Source organism: Alosa alosa, chromosome 18 (assembly GCF_017589495.1).
Source record: "Alosa alosa isolate M-15738 ecotype Scorff River chromosome 18, AALO_Geno_1.1, whole genome shotgun sequence".
Classification (NCBI taxonomy): domain Eukaryota; kingdom Metazoa; phylum Chordata; class Actinopteri; order Clupeiformes; family Clupeidae; genus Alosa; species Alosa alosa.
In genome coordinates this window covers 20,712,176-20,724,675 of record NC_063206.1, presented here as the reverse complement: position 1 = coordinate 20,724,675, position 12,500 = coordinate 20,712,176, and the positions used below count along the sequence as shown (strand labels likewise).

General features: G+C 44.2%; 1 protein-coding gene across 10 annotated transcripts in view; it reads left to right on the top strand.

The window, feature by feature from the left end:
- kcnq5a (potassium voltage-gated channel, KQT-like subfamily, member 5a) overlaps positions 1-12,500 on the top strand; it is a 144,304-nt gene that overhangs the window by 103,389 nt on the left and 28,415 nt on the right. For all 10 annotated transcript variants that reach the window (XM_048269462.1, XM_048269458.1, XM_048269457.1 and 7 more), the window contains exons 4-6: positions 3,580-3,706; positions 7,645-7,814; positions 9,139-9,264. In XM_048269462.1, the coding sequence (XP_048125419.1) occupies positions 3,580-3,706; positions 7,645-7,814; positions 9,139-9,264 (423 nt within the window). The remainder of the gene's footprint in view (positions 1-3,579; positions 3,707-7,644; positions 7,815-9,138; positions 9,265-12,500) is intronic.

Sequence of the window (12,500 nt, the reverse complement as noted above, 5' to 3'; positions counted from 1 at the left end):
GTCACCCCTCGCCAGTGTGAAAACACAGCCCCAGCGGAGGCCGGATCGACGGACGGATCGAGTTTTTGGACGCTGCTGGGGAAAGCAAACACAGTGTCCTCTCTGTCCATTCCATGGGAACGGGCGCTGGCCGCGTGAGAGCCGCGGAGATTGAGGCGGAGCGTCCATGGCATTGGGCCCTGAGGCACCCGATCGTCTCCCAGTGAGCGAGGGCCACCGCAGGGAGAACTCTACTATTGGTCATGTCACTGGAACACAGAGATCTAAGTCTGTGCAAAGAAAACATATGATATTTGTTATGGCTAATTGAATAAATATCAACCTCAATTTGTTACTGAAGGAAACAATTGAATGTTCTAAAGACCCCTGCAGTGTGGGACCGAGATCTTCAGAGAGATGTTTCAGTGAGACAAAACACTGAAAATAGAATGGATTATGTGATGGGAGCACCAGTGAGAGCCTAACCAAGGGCCACTTTACACAATGCAATTATTAAGACATTTTCCCATAATCAGTTTCTTCAAGTTGGCATTACAAAACCATACAACCATTAAACCATCTTGGAGGAAATAATTTAGACTGTGAATAATAACAGCTTGCCTATTACATTGTGGTTTTCAATACAGATCCATGCTAATCTAGAGTAAAAAGTGCTGACAGAATGCATTATTACAGTTTTTTCTGAATGCTTAAACACAACCGTGATTCTTATAGCACAATTTCTAAAACTATTAATACTTATAGCAAAGCCACTCACTGAGTTCGCAAAACTAAAAGCACAAACACTGCTTTGCACTCAGTTTGCAATTTTGCAACACACACTTTGCACAACTGTAGGTACAATCCACTGCACAGCACTCTTTTTGCGGAACTGTAAACACAACTCACTGCTTTACACTTTCAAATGATCAACACACTCCTAGTAAATCTATACACATGTATGGCTATTATTTACACTATTTTGCCAACTCTCTGGCACACTTTCTCATGTAAAAACTGTTTTAGATAATTAGTTCACTTTGCAATCAGCCTAAGCACTATAAATAAGCCACAGGTAATGTACAATGGGTACAATGGAGGGAGCAGGAAGAGTGAGAAGAGTAAGAATTAGAGGAGGCTGAAGAATAGGACGTGGAGGTGAAGAAGTAGGAGGAAGAGGAGGAGGAAGAGGATGCAGAGGTGAAGAAGTGAGAGGGAGAGGATGACAAGGACAACAATGTGAAGTTAGAGGAAGAGGACAAGGAGGAGCAAGAGGAGGACAAGGAGGGGTAAGAGGAAGGGTAAGAAGAGTAAGAAATAGCCCTTTTACAGGCAAAAAAACAACAGTCTACATGTGGGGATATTAACTAGACATCATGCCAGGCCTGGATACGGCATTCCAGAATATATTTTCCCCGGTGCCTTGGACTAGAGGACATTGCATGTGATGTAGACGAAATTTTGAGAGAGACGACACGATGTAGACTGATTTTTTTTTTTCCCTCAGTGAAATTGATATTTTGTATTTTGACTTGGAAAAACCCACTTGTGTTTGTTTTGATGTGTGTAAATAAACACCAATACTTGAGTTTTGAGAACAAAAGTTTGGATCCCTGTATGTTTACAGAACTATGACAAAAGTATGACCTCAAACTGACATAGCCTACCTTGTGCACAGAGAAAGCAAAAGCCAGATGTGTTTTTTATTCATACCATCAGTGTGTATTTGCCACATTGTGTGCTTATTATTGTGATGGCTTGTGTTTTACTGTTTGATACGAAAACACCATTTTTACGAAGGTGTGAAAAGTTAAGCAAGGTGAGTTAGATTTTGCAAGAGAACTACAATTTTTTGCAAAAATAGCCATAGTTACAAAAAATGTGCTTAAGCAATCAGAAAAAACTGAAATAGTGAGGACCTTTGCAGCCTAACCGGCTTTTTCCACCATCTGTAAAAGCCATGTCATCTGCGGTGGTAATCTGAAATATTGACAGGTGATTTAATCTGGAAAAGAAAAAAGCCTGGGGTGAAGTCACCTGGGACTGATCAAACGACGGCATTACGCTTAGCGAGGCAGCAGTGGGTGATGAATTAGCTCCGCGATAATTACGTTAACTAGACAACATTAGGGATCCCCCGAAGAGAAGCATGTGGAGCGGGGGCAGAAAGTGCACACTCAAACGTTTCCGTTGACTGCGCTGTAGCTTGCATGGGGCGCCATGCCAAAGCAGATGCTTAGAGTCTACACCTGTGAGATAACTGTATGAGTATGGGAAGTGATGTTACTTTATACAGTTTCTGATATTATACAGGAACAAAGTCAATATATAATGTAGGCCTGATATGAAGGCAATCTCATAAATTTCAGATTACGAAAGAGTTTTTTTCCTTAATAAATACTTCCTAAATAGACCAATTGATCATTTACCAAAATATTCAATAGTTGACCATTAATGAATGTATTGTCACATCCACAGTGGATATTAATGGAAATTGATTACACATTGACAGTTGGGGTCTATATATAGTTTATTGTTAGTAATGGTGGTTAGTGGATTTATTCTTGAAAAAAGTTCATGACATGAATGTTCATATGGGCCATGGCGATCAAGGCACTGTTGCAGTATTGAGCTGCACACTGAGGATGTTTGATGTGGACAAATGCCAACAGGTCTTCGTTTATCACACGAGGGAACAGCTTCATTATTCTAATCAAAGCTCCCCTCTCAAAGCAGCGCCCCCAGTGAACGAGATCGATACTGAAGCCGGAACATCGCGGCCGTTTATCAATTCCATCTGCTGTTTTTAACGACCACTCTCAGAGGATGGGGCCTGGGTCTCCTTCATGTTGCTGCTGATGTGTTGCTGCTGCAGGAGTTAGGTGCCTGGGGTGGCCATATGTTTTGGTTAGGCTGTATTTTGCTTTGCCTGTCAGTCGCCTTCTGTGTTGAGCACCTCCCCCTGAGCGCTCAATGTTGAGATGTTATTGTGCTCAGTGACTGCTTTGTTCTCTATATGTTCATCTGTACTGTGGAGGAATATGGCTTTTAAAGATGTACCTAAACAACAAAACAGAATTATATTGGTTTGTTGTTTGTATATATTGTTTGTTAGTAAATTAAGTATTATTTATAAAGTAGTATCTCTTCAATAAATTGATAAATACACCCAAACTCCACATATGAAGCATGCTGTACATTTTGTACTGATGAAATTGATGTTACATTATCCATATCAATGGTGTTTGGGTTGGTCTGTAAAACTGAAAGCATTCAATTGTGGTATATGAAATGATGTCCTCTGTCTTGTATACAGTGTCTGTGTGCAGAAGACAACATCTCTGTGTAGACGTGAGTGGTTGCACATGAAATGCTTATTTGGAACCTCTCTTTGTGCAGCCATGGAAATCAAATACACATCTTGATGTACAGAAGTCAAACCCATGATGACGTGACAGTTATGGTTATGGTTATGGTTATAGATTTAGCAGACACCTTTGTCCAAAGCGAAAACAGTGATTTGTATGTGTGTGTGTGTGTGTGTGTGTGTGTGTGTGTGTGTGTGTGTGTGTGTGTGTGTGTGTGTGTGTGTCTGTGCAGGAGTATGTGATGATCGTGGTGTTCGGCCTGGAGTACATCATGCGTGTCTGGTCTGCCGGGTGTTGCTGTCGCTACAGAGGATGGCAGGGCCGACTGCGCTTTGCAAGGAAGCCATTTTGTGTCATAGGTAAGATGCCACTAAGATCACACATCTCTGCACACACATCTCTGCCTGTATTTGTAAAATGTCAAGTATGGTTATTTTGTAAATTATATGTTGAGACTTGCTTGTCTGTGTGTGTGCGTCTGTGTGTGTGTGCATGCGTGCGTGCGTGCGTGCGTGCGTGCGTGCATGCGTACGTGCCTGCGTGCGTGCCTGCCTGCGTGTACTGTATGTGTGTGTGTGTGTGTGTGTGCGCACTTGGGTGGGGGTGTGGGAGTGTTTGTGTGTTTATGTGAGCACCGTGCCCTGGGGATGTTGTCGGTGCGGAGGCCAGTCTGCTCTGTGTGGCTTTTGATGGATGCTCTTGCTTGGATGATGGTGCTGGACTAATGATGACTCTGCTAGGGCAGCACTCGATCAATGGCCAAGGGCAATATGGGTAATGACTGTGTGTCCGTGTGTGTGTGTGTGTGTGTGTGTGTGTGTGTGTGTGTGTGGACAGGACGGGGTATCCTTTGAGACAGAGGAAGAAAGATAAACAGCATGAGATATAGAGAAGACAGATAATGAGTGGATCAAGATGAGTCTTTTATCAATGTTCCCTCATTACTAGGTCAAGCAGTCCTGAGGCCTGTGTGTGTTTGTGTGTGTGTGTGTGTGTGTGTTTCTGCGTGTGTGTCTGTGTGTGTTTGAGTGTTTGCACACCCATATGTGTGTGTGTGGGGGGGGCATATGATTGTAATCCAAAGAAATGAAAGAGACTGACTGACAGTGTCGCCTCAGTCACTGGATTTTATGGGGGTTCTGTGTGCGCGGGTGTGTGTGTGTGTGTGCGAGTGCGCTATATGTGTGTGTGTTTGTGTGTGTGCTTGAGAGAAAGAGTGTGAGTGTGTCCAGAGCCACATCTATCCACTGGAATGAAAGCCCCATAATTAACCACTGCCTCTTGAAAGCTCTTCAGCTTCCTGTCTTAATTCAGTGTTTTAAGTGAAGAGAGAGAAAAAATAGCGGTGTTATCCCCCCGATGACCGAGGCCCTCATTCGTCGCCCTGCAGCCATATAAAGGGCCATTAAGAAAAGGCACCTGCTCACCAGCGACGCTAGCACTGCCACCCTAAAGACCCCTCTAAACGCGCTCCAGCAATTACCAACATCCGCACATACCTCTCCCCCTCTCCTTTCCCTCCTTTCCCTCCTCTCCTCTCCTCTCCCCCTCTCCTCTCCCTCCTCTCCTCTCCCTCCTCTCCTCTCCTCTCCTCTCCTCTCCTCTCCTCTCCCTCCTCTCCTCTCCTCTCCTCCTCTCCCCCTCTCCTTTCCCTTCTCTCCTCTCCTCTGCTCTGCTCTGTTCTCCCCTCTTCTCTTCTCTTTTCCTCTCCATTTCTCTTCTCTTGATTCTTCTCTCTTCTCCTCTTCTCTTCTCTGCTCTGCTCTCCTCTCCTCTCCTCTCTTCTCCTCTGATCTCCTCTCCCCATTCTCTCCTCCATTCTCCTCTCCTTTCCTCTTCTCTTCTCCTCTCCTCCCTTTTCTTCTCCTCTCTTCTCCTTTCCTCTCCTTTTCTTTCCTCTCCTCTCTCCTCCTCTCCTCCCTTCTCTTCTCCTCTCCTCTCTTCTCCTTTATTTTCTTCTCCTCTCCTCTCTTCTATTCCCACCCCTCACCCCTTTGCGCAAAATGTACAAAGTCGTGACCACTCATTTGACATGGGCCCTACAGGAAGTTGTGTGATTGCTTCCCCCACCCAAGTTCTCTTCCCCCCTCCCCACCTTCATACACACACACTCACACATACACACACTCACACACACACACACACACACACACACACACACACACACACACACACACACACACACACACACACACACACACACACACACACATACACACACACACACACACACACACACACACACACACACTTTCTTTTTCCGACTGTTCCTCTCACGGGGGCCAAAGTTTAAGTGCTTGCGAAAGAGCGTGTGCATTTAGCAGTTTATTTTTGGGGGTCTTTCTGCGACTCTGTTGTTTGAGGTCTCTAGCCCGCAGCTGGTCAGTGGTCAGGGTTAAAGCGGGTAGATCCGCATGAATAAAAGATGGCGGGAGAGTATGCCTGGGCTCCCTTTGAAGAAAGATGAGAGGTTTTGGTGGAAAAGGGTGCACTGATGTTGTCGACACCATCATCATGTGTGTGAGTCAGTATTAGTGCATTGTAGCATATGCTGTTGTAGAAGTTTTAGAATAGGGACTTTTCATGTCTAATGGAGTTGGAGAATTTTTCCCAAAAAGTGCACCCATATCGTTTCTAGTAGAGATCACGGAAGAAGCTTGCATGCTATGTTTGACACACACACACACATACACACAAACACACACACACACACACACACACATGCACTTTAAATTAAATTAAGTTTTGCATTCACCAACTTAATCACTTCTGCTTCTCAATTTCCGCAATTTCAGAGAGCCTTTCATTTTAAAAGTTCAAATGGTTCACTCAACTCTGTGAAGAGTGATGTTCCATGGAATACTTTAAAGGAACCTTTTTCTGAACAGTTAGTTGAATCCCTTTCTCGTGCGTTTGAGTTTTCCAAATTCCAGGAACTTTTTTTTTATGACTGTCACAGCCGTTCCAGGCTCACCACAGCTCCACTGACAAATGTTCCCAAAAAACGAGCTCTACGAAAAGAAAATTCCTCCTTTGAGTGTCACGCATGTAAACTCTGAAATAGGAAATGTGATCAGGTGTGATGTGAGAGAAACACAATATTTTGACGGTGAGGTTGCGACCATGTACCGGGGATTGAAGTGGGGACGTGACTGGATGGTTTTTACAAGTGCTCTTATATGATTTTCCAGGCCTCCTCCTGTGTAACTTGCTTGTGTGTGTGTGTGTGTGTGTGTGTGTGTGTGTGTGTGTGTGTGTGTGTGTGTGCACGTATAAGTGGCCCTGGCTTTTCGATTGCCCCATTCCACCTAGTGTTTGATCCCCTGAAGAGAGCATGTCGGGTGGGAGGGCGGGCGGGTGGGCAGGCAAGAGATCCATCAAATAATTTCTGCCATTTCTCTCACTCTCTCTCTCTCTTTCTCTCTCTCTTTCTCTCTCTCTCTCTTTCTCTTTCTCTCTCTCTTTCTCTCTCTCTCTCAATCTCTCTCCCTCCTTCTCTATCTATAAAATGCAATGAAATCAAATGATGCTTTACTGGCATGAATGAAAGTCATTGTTGCCAAAGTTACAGGTAGAACATGTCTCCCTCTCTCCCTTTCTCTCACTCTCTCATGGTTTCTCTCTCTGTTTTTTTCTCTCTCTCTCTTATACACATTCTCACACTCACACACATACACTCACTCTCACACTCACACACATACACTCACACTCACACTCACACACATACATTCACTCTCACACTCAGACTCACACTCACACTGGAGCTGTTTTCCTGAAGGCGAAACCTCAGAGGGAGTGCCAGCCCAGCGCACCACTGTTCCCTCACAGGGATCTGTTACAGGCTTTTAATCTCATTAGCCTCAGCACGGAAGCTTGTCAAACGAGACACATGAGTGACTGGCAACTGGCAGAAGGGGTTGTGTGTTGGGGGTGTCTTCCATTGAACTTTCCTCTAGTTTCCATGGTGGTTTTGGTCCAGTATGCTCAGTGTTTGTTCTTTTGTACATGTATACATCGCACCGTCTGCAGCTAGCCTAACACTCCCAGGTGCAGAGGTTTACACAAAATTCATTGCACAATTCATTCATTCATTAAAATTCATTGCACAATTGTTTTGTCAATCATCTGAATTTTTTTTAGTACTTTCCCTTTAAGATGAAGCACGAAGTAATGGATGTAATCAGATGGAGGGTAGAGGCACAGCAAGAGTCTTTCAATATTTAACCTTACTAAATGAGGTCACAAAGATGCTGATGACATGTTCTCTTACTGTGTCCACTTCTCCTGTCTCTTACAGATGTCATCGTCCTCATTGCCTCTATCGCTGTTTCAGCTGGTAGCAAAGGCAACATCTTTGCGACATCATTGCGAAGCCTCCGATTCTTGCAGATCCTGCGCATGGTGCGCATGGACCGACGGGGTGGCACCTGGAAGCTGCTGGGATCTGTAGTTTACGCACATAGCAAGGTAAGCTGGGATGTGTAGTCAAAAAACTCAAACTTAAAGGTTTACTTGCTCCAAATATTTTTCCTTCAAATTAAAAATTAAATATCGGATAATTGTAGAAAGGTGCTGCTAACCACCCAAAGGCTATTGGTTCATAACCCAGGAAGAAGACAAAAATAATACAAATGTGTTGTGCCGTTGTTTTGTCTATAAAAGTGCCTGATAAATATTAAGATAAGCATTTTATTATCAGTGCCAATAAAAGTCCATATTTAATACAGATATTAGAAGTTGTATGGGATTGTAAAGTGATCCATGTCAGAAGGCATTTATGTATTCATAGTTGTTTAGGCTGGAGGGTCTGGATTTTTGCGGATCTACTGGTGGGGACAGCTCTGGCTCGGCAGTCCAGTTTTGGTCAGCGCAGTCGGCCATCGCTGTGGCAGCGACGGAGAAATCTCTCCGCCATCAGCGGCTCCGCCTGACGCAGGGCCTTGGCGGCGGGGGCGGCCAAACCACACGTTTCCTCCGCACTTAGCAACCCGCCATTTGTCAGGGCCATTATGGGATGAAACAGCGGATTGAATCACTGTGGCCGGCAAGAAGCGTCCATCTCGCTTTCCTTTTCCTCTAGCCTAACACAGCTCTCATATTTTTTCAATTCACTTCCTTCTCCTCATTTTAAGACTTTTCCACTGGCTTGTCACTAAAAGCCTGTCTGTGGCCTAATGCAGCTTTTAACTCTGTAATTTAATAGTCAATAGTTTATCTTGTAGCATATGCGTATGAGTAAAAAAAATATTCACTTCAAGCGAGGCGAATTTGATGTGTTTGTTTAGAACATTTTTTTTCCCACTCATGCCCCTTCTGACCTTGGTAAGCGTCCAGTTGTCAGTGCCAGCACAGAGTGTGACACCAAATGCTGAGGTTCAAATTAATTCAGTTTTTTTCATTTCAATTTAATTGTACTTATGGAGCGCCAAAACATTACACATGTCTCATGGCATGGTTAGACAAACAGAGAAATGAAAAGAAAAGAAAAGAAAAAAGAAAAGAATAGAAAAGAAGGCCCTGTGTGTGTGAAAAACTCCCTAGAATTGGAGATACATATAAGAAGAAACCTCAGGCAGATCCACAACTCGAGGGCCTGACCCATCTGCCTAGGGTCAGATACAGGACAGTAAGGTCTGTATACAAGCCCTGATCAGTTCTATTAGCTGCCCAGTGCCTTCCTATTGGGTCTGAAGGACCACAGCCGGAGCTAAAACGAGATGGGTTGGCGCCGCAATGTCGTTCTGTGCATAATGAAATGACACTGATATCTGACCGCGTCTCTCCTCCACAGGAGCTGGTGACCGCCTGGTACATGGGCTTCCTGGTGCTCATCTTCTCCTCCTTCCTTGTCTATCTGGTGGAGAAGGAGTTCAACAAGCAGTTTGCCACCTATGCCGACGCACTCTGGTGGGGTACGGTAAGTTCACACGCAGCCAGCCTCCGAGCGCCGCCAATTTAGGCCGTGGAGTTTCATCACACATGGCAGGCCGCACACACTCAGGTCTGTAGCGGTTTCCCTGGACACCCATTTGGGTCTCCAAGCTAAGAGCAGTGAGCTGATATTAACGTCTCAAAAGCCAAGGTACACCCAAGGTTAGAGAAATTCCTAATACTCAGAAGTGACTGTAGGTGAATTCTGCCCTACAAAGGCAAAAGACCTTAACTCGCCAGAGTGTGAAACTGAGAAAAATTACTTTAAAGTCATATGTATGTATGATAGGTAGGACACTGAAAATTTGCCAAGTAATTGTCATAATGAATACATGTATCTACATGAAAAAATAAATCAGCTCAAACTTGACCTTTGACCCTTATTTGGAAGTTACTGTATTCTGCCTTTGCATTATCTGCAAAACGATAATGGGTCATACAAAGGCAAAATACCTTAACTTCTAATTTATTGACCATTTGGACTTTTATCACTCTATAGAAACATTTATATGATAACAATGATAGCCTTAAGATAACATTTAGTGAGTTTTGTCTAGTAAGGCTTAATATTAGGCCTCCATCAACAGAATATTACAAAATACAAAATAATGAGAAGGCTACACTGGAACATTTTAAAATTTCATCATTGTACTTAATTTAAGTAAAATAACACTTTAAAAAACAGCCACAACATGATCCAAGCCAATGCCATTGGAAACGTATGCAATTACAGGAATTTTGCTACTCATGGACACATAATAATTTACTGTCTGTGTCGTAGATGGGGTGGCGGAGGAGTCACACATTGATTGGATTTCTTTCTTGACAAATTAAAGGGACATCGACTTAAGGACATGCTGTGTAGTTTTGTTCGTATGGGAGTCAAATATTTTGCAACCAACACTGTCTAGCTTTAGCTAATAGCTTACTCATAGCGACACTTAAAATTGAATGACAACATCCGAACAACGTTGCACTTTGATAGATTTTAGGCTAGCTAGCCTGCACATAATTATATTGCGAATGGGCTTGCTGAAAACTTGTGATGGATTTAAACAATGGATTTGTCTTCTCAGTGGATGTTGTTTTCCATGGAAGGTAAGCTGCGATCTAAGTTCTATCTGCTGGGTTAGTTTGTGTGCGACATGTTCTCCTCGCCGGGGAGGGACGGGGAGGTGTATCGTGAGGCGTCCCCAACCCACTCGCTTTGTTTTCTGCCAGTGAGTGGACTTGCAGATTGGCAGGCAGCTAGCCACCCTGTATGGCACGAGAAAACGTGTAGTAGGCTACTAGTTAATAGTATCCAGGCTTTGAGACATTTATGGTGTCTTACAGTTGCCTGGCACAACATCTATCATGTAGGCTATTTGTGGATCAGGAACAGTTAACTAGCTAACTAGGCTACATCCTACAACCTCTGCAACATTTTCTTTTCACTTTATTGAAGTGTGGCTGAAGTGCTTCAATTAGGCCTACATACAATACATAGGCATAAGACACTCTGCCTTTGTTTTACCCACCACCAATGTTAATATGGTTTGCTGCTTCTGAAATTACGGTGCACTGTAACTTAATTCCAGCGTTCTATAGAGCCGCTTGAAACAAAGCTAAAGAACCACAACTGATGTTACGGGCTATGCCTTGGCTTACCCTCTGCTTTTTTGAAGTTACGGCAAAAACAGCATCTTATTTTGATAAAGAAAACAACAAAATTGACTCAAGATATTTGTCCACATGATAAAATTGATGCCCATTGTTCCAAAAATGACAAAAACTCATTTTTGATAAAATTGAAGTTACGGCCTTTTGCCTTTGCACGGCAGAATTATACATGTACAAGCACTCACAAACGACACAAAGATTTCCCTCAGCACTACTTGAGCACTCTGTATGGACACTCTTTGATTGCAATTACACAACTGCAAGACACTTTGCAATAAGGACCCCCCCACACACACACACACACACACACACACACACACACACAGACACACACTACTGTGTATTTTATTGATCCATCATTGCTATACATCCATCTGTAATCCGTGTATCCATCATACACACTCTCTGAGCTGGAAAACACCCATTTCCAGAGTCATTACCCTCTTCAGTGCAGGCCGTCATTGGGCCTTTGGATCAATAAGAGGCACGAAGCAAATCCTCATGTGATAGGCTAGTGTAGCAGTCCCTATCGGACATTGTTACCCCGATTACCACCATGTCAAGAAGACTGAGACGTTTTTCCTGAGGCTCGGACCAATTCCTTGGAGAGTCCATTCACTGGACCGACGTGTGCGGTCTACCACGGAGCATGGAAAAAAAATCAAGCCAAAAAATCCTGATAAGTCACAGGCCAAATGAATGAATCACTAGATGCAATTTTCCCCCAGCATCCAGTGAAAGTGGTGGCTGTGACGTGGATATGAGGAGAGAAAGAGAGTGAGAGAAATGGGGGAGAGGGGGAGAAGGAAAGGAGAAGAAAGAGAGAAATGACCTGAGAAAAGAACCTGCACTGGTTTAGGCAACAGAGATAGAGAGCCAAAGAGAGAGAGAGAGAGAGATTCGGACTGTAAAAATGTGAAAGGAAACAGAGTGTAGAAAGATTAAGATGTGAGAAGAAGAGAAACATAGATGTCGCACAACTGTGGCGCAACTGCCTACAGCGCCCATATAATACCACCTATGGGTCCAAGTGCCCATGGGGACCCAGGTTTGTGTCAGGCCTGGGTCATTTCCCGATCCCACTTTATCTCTCTTCCACTCACTTCCTGTCACTTCCTGCCAAAAATATACTTCAAAAAGTTGAACAGTTAAACACAGCAGCCAGCAGAGCCTAACACCTGAGTCATGTGCATCCAGCCCTGGACACCTGAGGTACACACATCCAGCCCTGAACACCTGAGATGCACACATCTGGCCCTGAACACCTGAGATGCACACATCTGGCCCTGAACACCTGAGGTACACACATCCAGCCCTGAACACCTGAGGTACACACATCCGGCCCTGGACACCTGAGGTACACACATCCAGCCCTGAACACCTGAGATGCACACATCTGGCCCTGAACACCTGAGGTACACACATCCAGCCCTGAACACCTGAGGTACACACATCCGGCCCTGGACACCTGAGATGCACACATCCGGCCCTGGACTTACACTGTGCTGTTTACTCTGGGTCTCCATCAAGCCCCTGTCTGCTACATGTCCATGAGCCTGG